General features: G+C 40.5%; 1 protein-coding gene across 7 annotated transcripts in view; it reads right to left on the reverse strand.

The window, feature by feature from the left end:
- The window catches only part of LOC148898075 (serine/threonine-protein kinase WNK1-like), a 45,895-nt gene that overhangs the window by 15,408 nt on the left and 16,558 nt on the right, over positions 1-13,929 (reverse strand). For 5 of the 7 annotated variants that reach the window (XM_088996936.1, XM_088996930.1, XM_088996931.1 and 2 more), the window contains 13 exons: positions 13,541-13,761; positions 11,874-12,031; positions 10,915-11,003; positions 10,598-10,817; positions 10,407-10,508; positions 9,946-10,318; positions 7,686-7,843; positions 6,701-6,784; positions 5,490-5,525; positions 2,198-2,347; positions 1,104-1,177; positions 872-1,034; positions 671-787 (listed from right to left, as the gene is read on the reverse strand). In XM_088996936.1, the coding sequence (XP_088853062.1) occupies positions 671-787; positions 872-1,034; positions 1,104-1,177; positions 2,198-2,347; positions 5,490-5,525; positions 6,701-6,784; positions 7,686-7,843; positions 9,946-10,318; positions 10,407-10,508; positions 10,598-10,817; positions 10,915-11,003; positions 11,874-12,031; positions 13,541-13,761 (1,945 nt within the window). The remainder of the gene's footprint in view (positions 1-670; positions 788-871; positions 1,035-1,103; positions 1,178-2,197; positions 2,348-5,489; positions 5,526-6,700; positions 6,785-7,685; positions 7,844-9,945; positions 10,319-10,406; positions 10,509-10,597; positions 10,818-10,914; positions 11,004-11,873; positions 12,032-13,540; positions 13,762-13,929) is intronic. The other 2 variants (XM_088996937.1, XM_088996935.1) reach the window with 2 other exon arrangements.

Below are 13,929 nucleotides of genomic sequence, written 5' to 3' on the forward strand. Positions count from 1 at the left end.
ACATACATATATATATACACACATATCGATATCGGTTATATCGATAGTACTGCTTATTACGATACTATTTCTATGAACGCAAGGAGAAAATTTACATGCCGCAGGATCGGATATATCGATAGTCCGGTTATATCGATATTTTTCCGACTCCTGAGAATATCGATATAACGTGACTTTACTGTATATACAAACATACAGATATATATACACAGACACACACATATATATATATATATACTTCCCATATAATTAAACAGTAAAGTCTCGTTATATCGATATTCAAGGGAGTCCGAAAAAATATCGATATAACCGGGACTATCGATATATCCGACCCTGTTTGCATGTAATTTTGTCCGTGCGTGCATAGAAATAGTATCGATATAACCGGGACTATCGATATATCCGATATCGATATAACGAGACTTTACTGTATATATATATGTGTGTGTGTGTGTGTGTGTGTGTGTGTGTGTGTGTGTGTGTGTGTGTGTGTGTGCACGTGTGAATTAAATAATCAATCACTTGTTTGTCTAAAGAATAGAAGGACATCTTAAAAAAAAACAGCATATTAAATTGCAGTTGCAACGATGAGGGGCAAAGAAAAAAAAATCTGGTTCAGCAATGGTACACAAGTTTGATGACTTCTAAATACACAGGAAAAATAAATCACCATTATCTGTGCAATCTCCTCCGGATTATCACCATCCAAGTCAAATCTGAAGGTCACCATCTTCCTATTGTGCGTTTCGAGTTGGCACTCTGCCACTCTGTCACCTGCATTTGAAATCTGCAGGGGGGGGGGTAATTATGCAATTAGTATCAGTGCAGGGAGTGACACAACAAACATATCTGGCAAAAGATTTGGGCCTACACTCAGAACATTCAGTTTGGCCTTAGCACCCTTGTCATGCCGAGAGCGGCTGCGGACGGACCGCCTCTGGTACCGCTTAAGTGAGCGGCCCTCGTGGCGACCTCCAGATGTTGAAGTGCCCTCATTGCTATCACTTAGACCTGAAGCTGCATCTGACAAACAGCTGAAAAGGGACATCATCAGAATAGAAATCTACAAGATTATGACAATATAAATTTCCTTTCCTGCTCACCTTTCCACAGATGGTGGCACTAGAGTGGCAGACCCTGTTGACTGCTCAGCTGGTGTTGACTGACTGGCAGCAGCCTGAAACAAAACACGAAATTTTAAACCTATTATCCCATTAACTTGGATGTTTTGTTGCGGTATTTATGTTGCAAGTCATTGTGGATAATCAACAGTTATATTTCTACACTCCACCAAAATTAGACAAGATTTGGAGGTCAGCAATCGAACAATGTTGATCGGGAAAGCAATTTGCAGCAGTGTTGCTTTTATATAAATCCACATTCGTCAATATTGGAGTCGACTGTATCTGGAATCAATATAGAGCATACTAATAGGGCCAAACCAATTACAGCGCCCAATAATGGCTTTCCAAAGGGCGGCCAAAATAATTAGGGAAATGGTTGATGTTTGTGAATTGTTTTTAACCTTTATGCAGTCTAACCATTTCCAGCATTTGTACACTTGTAGCACTGTTGTCATTGTTTGTTGCATATAAATGGATCCTTAACTACATTGAATGATTTTTTTTTTTTTCATTCAAGAAAGCCACTTGATTTTGGTAAGAAATGCCCCAAAGTTGTCAAAGCATAATGAGTCTGCATTTCATATTTTTTTAAAGCAAAGTCTTTATGGTCGATTTTAAAATCATTTGTCGATTAATCGATTAGATGTCAATTATTCATTGTAGAGCTAAATATTTTTCTAAAAAAATGCAACCTTCAAAAATGAAAATGAAGGAAGACGGAGCTGAAATGTTCACACTGACAGCACAAATCTACAACCACACGAATCGATAAGATGCACTGAGTACCTGCAGCGCAGAGAGGCAATACGCTTGATAGAGGAAGAATAGATGTTCTGCATTGGGCGGTGGAGACAGGATATAAGAATTTGGACTACTGTCCCAAGACTAAAAGTCATGCAGGGAGTGAGTAGCATGCAGAAATGACAAACAAGAATAAGATTTATAAAAACAGGACAGACATGGTCAAGGAAATCAGAGAGAAGCGTGCGCACACACACCAACAATGGAGAGTGAGAAATGTATGCAACAGGGTGGAGTAAATAATGAATGAACGCAAACATGTATGCTCTCACCTGTATTACTTGCATTCCAGCCTGTGCCAGTGGTAGAGAGGAGCTTTGGTGGACTGTGGTGTTCTCTAGAGGTGGCGGCTGCGGCTGCTGCTGCGGTGGAGGAGGGGACGACTGGGAGGATGCAGCCATTATTACCTGTTGTGTGGGGATCTGCAAGGACCAACAATTATGGATGAATTACGACAATCATTTCCTCAATTATATTCCCTAAAACTCTGATTCTTTTTCAATTCCAATCCAAAAGGCACGCTTTAATCACCTACCCATTTTTGTTTTAGTTTTTCAACACAGCACTCAATTCTGAATAGTTTAGTGCAACAGCGATTAATTAATTGAAAACTAATTGATTATCAATTACACACCAATCATTTACTGCATCTTTATATACAGTGCCCTGAAAAAGTATTCGGCCCCCTTGAATCTTACAACCTTTCGCCACATTTCAGGCTTCAAATCCTGATACGAAATTTTATTTTATTGTCAAGAATCAACAAGTGGGACACATATTGGATATTTTAAACTTTTTTAACAACTAAAAAACTGAAAAGTGGGGCGTGCAATATTATTCGGTCCCCTTGCGTTAATACTTTGTAGCGCCACCTTTTGCTCCAATTACAGCTGCAAGTCGCTTGGGGTATGTTTCTATCAGTTTTGAACATGGAGAGACTGACATTCTTGCCCATTCTTCCTTGCAAATCAGCTCAAGCTCCGTGAGGTTGGATGGAGAATGTTTGTGAACAGCAGTCTTCAGCTCTTTCCACAGATTCTCAATTGGATTCAGGTCTGGACTTTGACTTGGCCATTCTAAGACCTGGATACGTTTATTTTTGAACCATTCCATTGTAGATTTGGCTTTATGTTTTGAATCATTGTCCTGTTGGAATGTAGCCACAAGGGGGCACAAGCCAGTGTCTTATTGTGCCCTTCCTAAGCAAGGATAAATACAGAGGAAGGGCAGTCAGGAAGGGCATCCGACATTAATTTTTTTGCCAAAACAAATATGCGAATCAAACCTCTGATTATTCGCTATGGTGATGGACAGGCTGAAAGACGATGTTAGACAAGAATCTCTTTGGACCATGAGGTTTGCAGAAGACATTGTGATCTGTAGCGAGAACAGGGAACAGGTGGGGGAGAAACTAGAGATGTGGAGGTATGCCCTGGAAAGGAGAGGAATGAAGATCAGTCGCAGCTAGATGGAATATATGAGTGTGAATGAAAGGGATCCAAGTTTAACAGTGATGCGACAGGGAGAAGAGATAAAGAAGGTGGAGGATTTTAAGTACTTAAGAGTCAACTGTCAACTGAGAGTGTGGAAAAGAGGTGAAGAAGCGTGTCCAGCCTGGCTGGAGCGGCTGGAGAAAAAGGTGTGATGTATTATAGAAGGGTTTCAGCGAGGATGAAAGGAAAAGTGTATAAAACGGTGGTGAGACCAGCCATGATGTTTGGACTGGAGACAGTGCCACTGAAGAAAAGACAGGAAGCAGAGCTATAGGTAGCAGAGTTGAAGATGTTGAGGTTTTCTTTGGGAGTGACCAGGTTGGACAGTATCAGGTATGAGTGTGTCAGAAAGACAACTCCTATTAGATTAGAGACTTTGGAGAGAAAGTCAGAGTGGCCAGACCGAGATGGTTTGGACATGTCCAGAGGAGAGAGAGTGACCATATCGGGAGAAGGATGCTGAGCCTTGAACTGCAAGGCAGGAGGCCAAGAAGAAAACCAAAGAGGAGGTTTATGGATGTTGTCATAGAGGACATGAACGTAGCTGGTTTGAGAGAGGAGGATGCACAAAACCGGGTCAGATGGACAACATTGATTCGCTGTGGCGACCCCTGATGGGAAAAGCCAAAAGGAAAAGAAGTCCTGTTAGAAGATAAATCTCCATCCAGTCTCAGGTCTTGTGCAGATAACCACAGGTTTTCTTCCAGAATGTTCCTGTATTTGGCTCCATCCATCTTCTCGTTAATTTTAACCATCTTCCCTGTCCCTGCTGAAGAAAAGCAGGCCCAACCCATGATGCTGCCACCACCATGTTTGACAGTGGGGATGGTGTGTTCAGGGTGATGAGCTGTGTTACTTTTACGCCAAACATATTGTTTTGCATTGTTGCCAAAAAGTAAAGTTTTGGTTTCATCTGACCAGAGCACCTTCTTCCACATGTTTGGTGTGTCTCCCAGGTGGCTTGTGGCAAACTTTAAACAAAATGTTTTATGGATATCTTTGAGAAATGGCTTTCTTGTTGCCACTCTTCCATAAAGGCCAGATTTGTGCAGTGTTCGACTGATTGTTGTCCTATGGACACTCTCCCACCTCAGCTGTAGATCTCTGCAGTTCATCCAGAGTGATCATGGGCCTCTTGGCTGCATCTCTGATCAGTTTACTCCTTGTTTGAGAAGGTTTGTAGGGACAGCCGGGTCTTGGTAGATTTGCTGTGGACTGATGCTCCTTCCATTTCACTATGATGGTTTGCACAGTGCTCCTTGAGATGTTTTAAGCTTGGGAAATCTTTTTGTATCCAAATCCGGCTTTAAACTTCTCCAAAACAGTATCTCGGACCTGCCTGGTGTGTTCCTTGGTTTTCATGATGCTCTCTGCACTTCAAACAGAACCCTGAGACTATCACAGAGCAGGTGCATTCACAGGTGGATTCTATTTATTAACGTCAGTTAGGACAACCTTGGATCATTTAGAGATCCTCACTGAATTTCTGGAGTGAGTCTGCTGCACTAAAGTAAAAGGGCCGAATAATATTGTGCGCCCCGCTTTTCAGTTTTTTATTTGTTACAAATGTTTAAATTATCCAATAAATGTTGTTCCACTTCACGATTGTGTCCCACTTGTTGATTCTTGACAACAACAAAAATATTTCATATCTTTATGTTTGAAGCCAGAAATGTGGCAAAATGTTGCAAGAAATTCAAGTATTCAAGGGGGCTGAATACTTTTGCAAGGCACTGTACAATTGTGTTTTGCATTTGCTGCACTGTCAATTAAACATTATGCGCGTTTTTTAATATAATAAGTTTTTATCTGAGTAACTCATTAATTGACCCATAAATTGATAAAAATGATTGTTAATTGTAATCTGGAATGCATTTCTAATTGATCCTGGAAATTCGACAGGTAGAGTACACACACACACACACACACACACACACACACACACACACACACACACACACACACACACACAATAGAATTATTTGGAGGCTGTCATTGGTTTTAAAGAAGAAGAGGGAAAAAGCATACCCCACACCAAAATCTAGGAATGAAAATAGGATATTTTGTGTACCTTAGGGGGAAGTGATGATTGGTAGTATACTCCATACTATAAGAAACAAAACATAACACAGGGTAAGAGAAGGAAAATTGAAATGAGAGAAAATAAAAATTAAGAGGGGGTTTCCAAACCAATTTCATGACTGCCGCCCAAGCCAGTACAAGTGGCTTGAATCGTGAAAGTAACATCATCCAAAAAGTGCATGTAGCAAAAGCAGACCCATTGATACTTGTTTGACTGTTTTTAGGGAGCAAAAGTTTTACAACCTTGCATTGGTGTGATGCAACACTGATATAAAGACCGGTGAGCGTATAGACAAGTTTTACTTGCAGCCGATACCATGCTTTTGTTCAAAATGGGTTATTTCACGGTGCTTCTCAGCTCGATGTTAAATGGCCTAGAGCAGGGGTCGGGAACCTTTGGCTCTTTTGATGATTGCATCTGGCTCGCAGATAAAACGAAATACATATTCTCGCTTCTTCACTGTTCATTTCCTGTTTAGGCTGCAGTTGGCTGAAAGTGAAATTTGATTGGATGATATTGACTGAGGTGCTGTTGATGCCTAAACAGGTAAATGCCCCCTTTTGAATAAGCGGAGTAAAAAATGAAGACTAGTATCGTATACTTCAGGTTGAATGGACCAAAGGATTCGCTCGCCTTTGTGGAGAGAAAAGGTTCTGCCGTGATTCTAATTTGCAATGAAACAATATCATGACAAGCCCCATGCTAACGATAGCATCAGTATACTCTGTGAGAGACAGCAGAATGCTAACTAATGAGCAGTGTGCAGTAACTTAGCGTATGGACCCGGCCAGTTGACTTTCATTCCGACAGTTCGGCTGGATTTTTACCAATCATGAGGAACAGAAAACCATTCATATTAATGGTGAGTATTATCACAAAGTTATTTTAAATAATACATTTTATTGAAACGACATTTTAATGAAATTTTATATATATATATATATATATATATATATATATATATATATATATATATATATATATATATATATATATATATATATGTGTGTGTGTGTGTGTGTGTGTGTGTGTGTGTGTGTGTGTGTGTGTGTGTGTGTGTGTGTGTGTGTGTGTGTGTGTGTGTGTGTGGGCTCTCACTGAAAAACATTTCTAAATATTTTGCTTGTATGACTCTCTTACTCAAAAAGGTTCCTGACCCCTGGCCTAGAGTAAAAAGAACTATATACGCCCATGAGTACCTGCTGTGGTGTCACTGAGACAGATTGACTGCTGGGAAGATGAGGGACTAGTTCAGCCTGGACACTTGGCATCTGGGGTTGAACCTTTCACACAAAATAGAGCAAATGTCAGCATGACTTAAAACTAAAAATAAACTGACTATGAGCTATTTTCACTCAGAAGAATGGGGTAAGGATGCAAATTTATATCTCTGCATGGTGCAGTTGGTTGAACAGGTGTGGACAACAGATTTAGAAGCAACACTAGTGCACAGGGAAAGAAAACTGGACAGGAATACATAAATAGATAGGTCGATGAAAAGGTTTCTTCAGCCGTTATCTGTACTTTTTTGAAGGTGTCATTTGACGACAATGAGGTTAAAATTTTAGCGAAAGAAAATAGATGGTTAGAAAGGGGAGTAAAAGAAGCTATGTTCATGAAACAGCAAAATCCTTCCCTTACCGTAATGGTGGGGTGACGTTCAATTTGGATCGTTCGTACAATAGATTGTTTAGGCAAAACAGGATTAGTCATGCTGATGAGGTGATACCAGGGCCATTTTGGCAATCAGGCCAGTCGTCAGTCAGGACAATAGAGGCTATCAGTGGAGCTGCAGGGATTAGTCCTCTGTTCCCCCCAACGTGAGAGCGGGACCAATCATAGCAGTGTCCGGCACCACCATGTCTGGACAGCAGATATATATATATATATATATATATATATATATATATATATATATATATATATATATATATATATATATATATATATATATATATATATATAGGGCCTATACTACCAGTAAGACTTTAGTTCGCTGAAGAAGCATCTTGGATAAGAAGCGAAACGTCCGACACCTTCAAAAAGTACAGATGACGGCTGAAGAAACCTTTTCATCGATGGACCACTCCTGTACGACTGAGAGCTTACACGGACATAAATGGATAGGGATTGGTGTTTCTGCTTCACCATCATTGGAACTGAGCCCATTGGAAAATGACTCACCCCTGACACATGCTGCAGCTGCATTTGGTCATTTTGTGTCTGATGGCATGGCACTTGAGGCTGAAGCTGTTGACTAGTAGTGGCGTGGTAGGACATTCCTGGCTGAGCTTCAGCAGGAAGGACAGAGGAACCAGACGCCCTGTCACCTGGATGTGCACCTGTCCGGGATGTGATTGGATTGCACGGCGAAAGGGTGATGGGAAAGAACACCTTAATTCCTGATTGTGCAATAGGTATAAAGTAGAGCTTGGCAAAAATCATTGGTTTACGAGCAAAGTTATATTCATAACAAAAGTGAAGAAAAAGAACAACACACAAAAATAAGAATCAATTATTGTACAGATTGCACGCAATCTGCACTCAGATTTCTTAGGTGCTTCAGGGGTGCTTTGAGTACAATGCATCAACTATACATGGACGGGTATCAGTTTACGTGGACATGCTCTGCAGTTTTCATGTTATCGGTGGCGGTATGCAAAAAATAGCAACAGTTTAATGCGCCCACCATTGTTTTGTTCATGCAAATTCATCTCCGGTTTTCAAACATTTGCTTAATATATAGAATAAAAAAAATACCTTAATGTTTATTTACCTGATAGTTTGCTACCTGCGCTCTAACATGGCCACAGATAGACTTCGATTCACATTAAACTGCCACCAAAGAACTAATTCTAGTGTTTTGCATTCTTTTCAAGGCCCACATGCCTTCTTCTGTTCCATCTTCAAGGTTGATGCACCAAATTAGTAAAAGATCAGCTACTTATCCGAAGTGTAGGTTATTCGACGCCATATAAGCAAGGATTTAGCATTCCGGTCATCATATACGTTTTCCCCGTACTTTATACGTTTTTTTAATCATTTTGAATTGTGTACGCCGCATAACAACTTTCATACGATAACAAAAAAAATGTCTGAGGTTATCGAGTCTTTGTCGATGAAGCATGATATGCGCATGCGCGACACATTTGATTCGTTTGATTTTGTATTTTCGTTTCCGTATTTGAAGTCCGGCATTTGTGTTGCAATCGAGGAATCAACTAGTTATAACGTAGAAGTAAGCATAGGAGAACCGACAAGTAAGAAGAGAAAAACTCGAGGATCGGGTCGCCACCAAAAAGAATGGGAGAGTCTCCAAGGTGAATACGGTGGATGGATACGATCGTCGACAAAAGGTCCTCAGCTTTCGTTCTGCGTTCCGTGTAAAAATGACGTATTTGAAGTTGCTGCAAGTGGATTTTACGATCTAAAGCCACTTTAAAACTGCCAGACACATGGAAAATGTAGCCAAAAGCAATTCTCATGTTCCTTTGATCAAACACTTTGTATCTAGTGCTGATCCAGCGGCATCTCACAAAGTCACAAATGCTGAAATTCTCTTCTGCCATTTTCTTGCAGAGCACAACATCCCGTTTATGGCTGAAGACCACTTCTTTGATTTGGTAAAATCAATGTTCAGAGACAGCTAAGGTGAAAAAAAAATTCTATTTATCCTAATCATTTACCGACATTCATTGCATGCACTGCTGCATATAATAAGCAACACTAAATTTACCACATGTGGGGAGAGCACTAAGAAAAATAATTGAAATAATTGCTTATGGCGTGTATTAAGTAAATAAAATAATGTAAACAAATTACCTTTGTTTTTATTCTTGCTATAAGTAAATAATTATGTGTTGGGTTGTGTTTGTACGGTTTATTATCGCTTAACAAGGGGAATTGCAATCATTAGTAAGGGGAGCAAAAGTAATACTCGATCATATGTATATATTTTTTATCGCTGCGCACAGTCGATTATGAAAGCATAACGTGCGCATGTGCGGTAAACTGCATTTCCGCTTGTGTTAGCATTTTTTAATCATTTCTAATAATGTACGGCGTACTACAACTTTTATATGGGAATTATAATCATTTATAAGGGCAGCTATTAGCCAAGGTTGACAGGTATGATTTAGTGACGTTTTTACCCACTAGGTCACCAGTTGCAGCGCTGATCTAATGTGTTGCAAGTTAGTTTAATGTAAAGACTTCTCCAGGTATTTCCAATGCAGGGCAGATGTGTGACTGTTCAAGATGGATGCATGAATGCGCATGAGGTCATTATCACGCAAAGCTAAATAAATAAAATCATCAGCAAGTACTATAGTATTGCCAATGGTTGGTAGAGTTCATATCAAATCTATACAACAGGGCACATTTACACCATCAACCGCATGAAACATAAATCTCTCGTGTAACACACTCATGTTTTGATACACACCTCCACTGCTGGGTTGGTCCTGGTCAGCCTCCGGCTCGTCTGATCCCGGCTGATTGGGAGCCAAACTCTGACTCTGAATTGGGACATGCCCAGTCGACTGGGGTACATAAGAGACACTTTGTGTCAAGCCCGTCAGCTGGGTGGGTTGAGAAGTACTAAAGGTAGCAGTAGCGAGGCTCTGTTGGGACCCTGGCTGAGCTGGCATGGGGGTGGTGTGTTGGTAGGCTTGTGGAGGAGGAACATAGGTGGCTGGCTGCGGCACCGACTGAGAGAGAGGTACCTCTTTGCTGGGTGGGTGGCTTGGTTGTTGGGCTGTTTGCGTCAGACACTGCTGTTCTTCATCCATTCTTCTGCTCTCTTGATCTTCTCTGACCTTTAGAGGCAAACAGGACCAAACGTATTACTATCCCGCAATGGGCATGTGTGAAAAGAATATGCAATACTGATGTTGAAAGCCACACCTGCTGTCGTTGTGCTCTCTTGCGACTTATGAGAGACACTCTGTCCTTAATGGCCTTTGCAATGGTCTTGTGGTCACCTTCGCATACATACCCAGACTCAACCTGAAGCAGACACAAAGTGTCAACCTCACTAAAGATATTTTTTCATTGAAATAAGTTTAAGGGTGAAGTCTTATAACAGTCAATTTCACCATTTCCTGAGCCACGTCATCCGGGACATCCTTGTTTAAGTCGAAGGAAAACTCGATTGCCTCATTGTCTTTGTACTTTCCCTTTAGCTTCTTGATATCCTCAATTCTCAGCCACAACTTAATCGCTTCCATCTCGCCATCATCCTCTTCAGCCAGCTCTACCCGCACACCTGTGTCCTCTTGGAAGAAGGCATGATTGAGTAGGTCCTTGATCGAGTACCTAAATATGACAAAAGAAGTGAATGTAAGAAGCTGATGTGGATTGTGTTTCCATGAGACATTCTCTATTTGTCATGTGCGCCTCTTAAATGTGATACCTCTCATCCTTGTTCTGGCGAATACATCCCTCGATGATCTCCTTCACCTCAGGAATGGCCACTTTGTCGAAGCTGCCTGGCTTAACACCCTACAATAAACACAGAAGACTAAATGAAAATGCCTTTCCCCTAAAATGGCATGGTTCTAATTTTGAGGGCTCACCACACAAGTTTTCTTTGAACTCCTTAGTGCCAACATAATTATCTTGGCCAACGAGGTAATGTTTGAACAGGAAATGTTAGGCTGTTTGTTCCTCTGTTGCCAGAGTTAAAAGCCTGAAGTGTTATTTTTAAATGAAAACCTGAATATCAAGAAGTACACTATGGTTGATTTTGTAGCAGATTCATATTTCAGTGTTTTACTGAACTAAGGGTTTTTTGTTTTATAATACCATGACTAATAAAACAAGCGCCATTCATATTCCATAGGTGTGAATCCAGATGACAGAATTCAGCCTCCTCCTGTCAGGGACTGTTGCATGGCACAAGTATGAATCACATGGCTGATGGATGACAACATGACATTTAAAAATGTTCAGCTGTTCATATTTTTCATCAATGACCAGCTGGAAGATTAGTCACTCAGTACATGACAAAACAATACATGTTAAGCCTCTTAGCCAGATATCAATGCCAAAATTCTGCATGCTTAGCCAAAACACATCAAAATTACAAAATAAAAAAAACACAAACGTGCTAGGCCTTGGTTCTTCTTGAATATTTCATAAGTTGGTGAGCCATTCAAATTCTTGGATGTTGATATAATTTCTGTTGTGTAACAATTCACTTTGGCTGAGAGACGAAATACAAAATTTAAGTTTCTTGTGCATAAAAACAGTTCTCAAAATAGAAAAAGAGCCAGGTTGAGTTAGGTGAAAAGACAGTTATTTCTAAATTGGACATTTGGCATCTTGGCAGAGCAAACATGGGAGACACGGAGACCTTAAATTCAGACTTACACTGGTCACTCTGCGGTAGATCTGTGCAGCATTCTGGCACTCTGAGTACGGGTACTCTGAAGTGGCCATCTCCAGCATGCACATTCCAAAGGCATACACATCCACTGACTCGTCGTACTTCTCCTCATACATCTCAGGCGCCATGAACTCAGGGGTACCTTAAATCAAAACAACTATTCAGAACTCTCTTCCTTACTGACAGCTTCTCAACCCACTGCCCCTTCTCTGCTCCTCTAACCCATTTAGGGTTGAGGAAGCGGAGGATGGGAAGAGTGAAGAGCCGAAGACATCTCCTGGGGAAGATCCTGCGAGTTGGAAGGTAGAAGAGAGAAGAGAAAAAGAGGGGAAGGAAGGCAAACAAAAGAGAAAAAAGGAGGGGAAAGCTGAACTTAGTTAAATTGTAGAGTAGAGAGCACATGTTTGTCTGTGTAGGACCTTCAATTTTGGAATTTAAAAATTTGTCTGGAGTAGAACACCAACTTTTGAGCCAAAGTAGCAAGTCAATGCCATATTTGAATAAAGCACTAAAAGTGGCAAGATCCATTTTATTCAAAGCCTTGTCAATGATCATGTCTGAGAAATGCAACTAGCTATGGAAGTAACTGTCAAGGAGCTTACCTTCAAACCACACACTTTGCATTTAGTAAAAAAAAAAAAAAACACACTTACCTTTTGAACTCTGACTTACCAGCTCTGTTGGATTGACCATTAAACATGTCAATTTATGGTCAAGGCTCAGCCAAGTAACTCCTGTAGCTAATTACAATTCCCAGCACATCAGCTCCTAGTTTAGTAACACTTCACCCTCAATCTTAGGTCATACACAGAAAAACTCATTTGTTTAATTGAATGCATTTTGTGGGGTTCCAATTGTGTTCCAGCACACTGTCAAGACTTACCCGGCCCATAACAGTTCATACTTTTCTTCATTGACCAGAAGTACCCTATTTATTCCAAAAAGCAGAATGGGACACAGCTGTAGCTAGAGCCTACATTTTAAGCAAAAGGCTAACAAGAGAGAAAGTGGGGGAGAACTCCCTGGAACACGAATGACAGAGAAAAATAATCTGCAGACCTGAAATATTTTTACAAGAAAATAAAAAAGACAAACACTAGTTGGAAACCTGTTGAAGCAAACCAACAGAATTGTTAAAGGTGATTTGTCTGATTGGCAAACAGACCACATATTTTCAAACCACAGAACAAGACCGATCAGTTTGAGACAAACAACGGCCATACCTTTAGCCATGGCCAGGTTAGCCTGCAAGAAGGCATAACAACTATTATAGTAATATTGTTGTTTAACAGCCGTAGAAAGTTAGGCGCTACTTACTTTCAGTAGGTGCCTGGAAAAAAAAAAACTACTTTTGATAGACATCTAAGTATTCTGTATTCGGTGATCAATACTTGGAATGAACAAAGAGTGAATTTCCTGTGGTGATCTACCTAAGATTACCACAGTAATTGGCCTCTATTTGAGCTGTGGTTTGAGGGACAGCTGAAACGCTGTGGTCTGTTTCTGAACCACATCGTCAATAAGTCATCAGGTCAAAAGACTTCCCCAATTAGACACCATTTTCAGTTTCGCAACATTTGCAGATCCCAGAAACAGAACTGCCCCACAGATAGAAGCCCAAGTAGTGAGAAATGATGTTGAGGGTCATTACCTATGACACTCTTGGCAAAGGATGCACGCTTCAGTGTGGCCAGTCCAAGGTCCCCTATTTTGACAGATCCCGTTGGGCCCGTGATGAATATGTTGTCACACTTCAGGTCACGGTGGATGATAGGAGGTGCGCGGGTATGAAGAAAATGGAGCCCCTTCAGGATTTGGCGACACCAGCTCCTCAACACTTTAATCTTCATCACCTTGAACCTCTTCAGGTAACTGAAGGAGAAATCGTCTTAACTTGAAATATTTTCACGGTGTGTCAAATATCAATGGTATTGTGGATGAGAGGAAAACATTTTGATTTGCCAGTTATTTGTATTATTATCTAACAGTCTGTAACAATGTATTGTATTGACTGTAATGTATTGGATATGATTTGCCTTT

Source organism: Hippocampus bargibanti, linkage group LG05 (genome assembly GCF_051943395.1).
Source record: "Hippocampus bargibanti isolate YZ-2025 linkage group LG05, ASM5194339v1, whole genome shotgun sequence".
Classification (NCBI taxonomy): Eukaryota; Metazoa; Chordata; class Actinopteri; order Syngnathiformes; family Syngnathidae; genus Hippocampus; species Hippocampus bargibanti.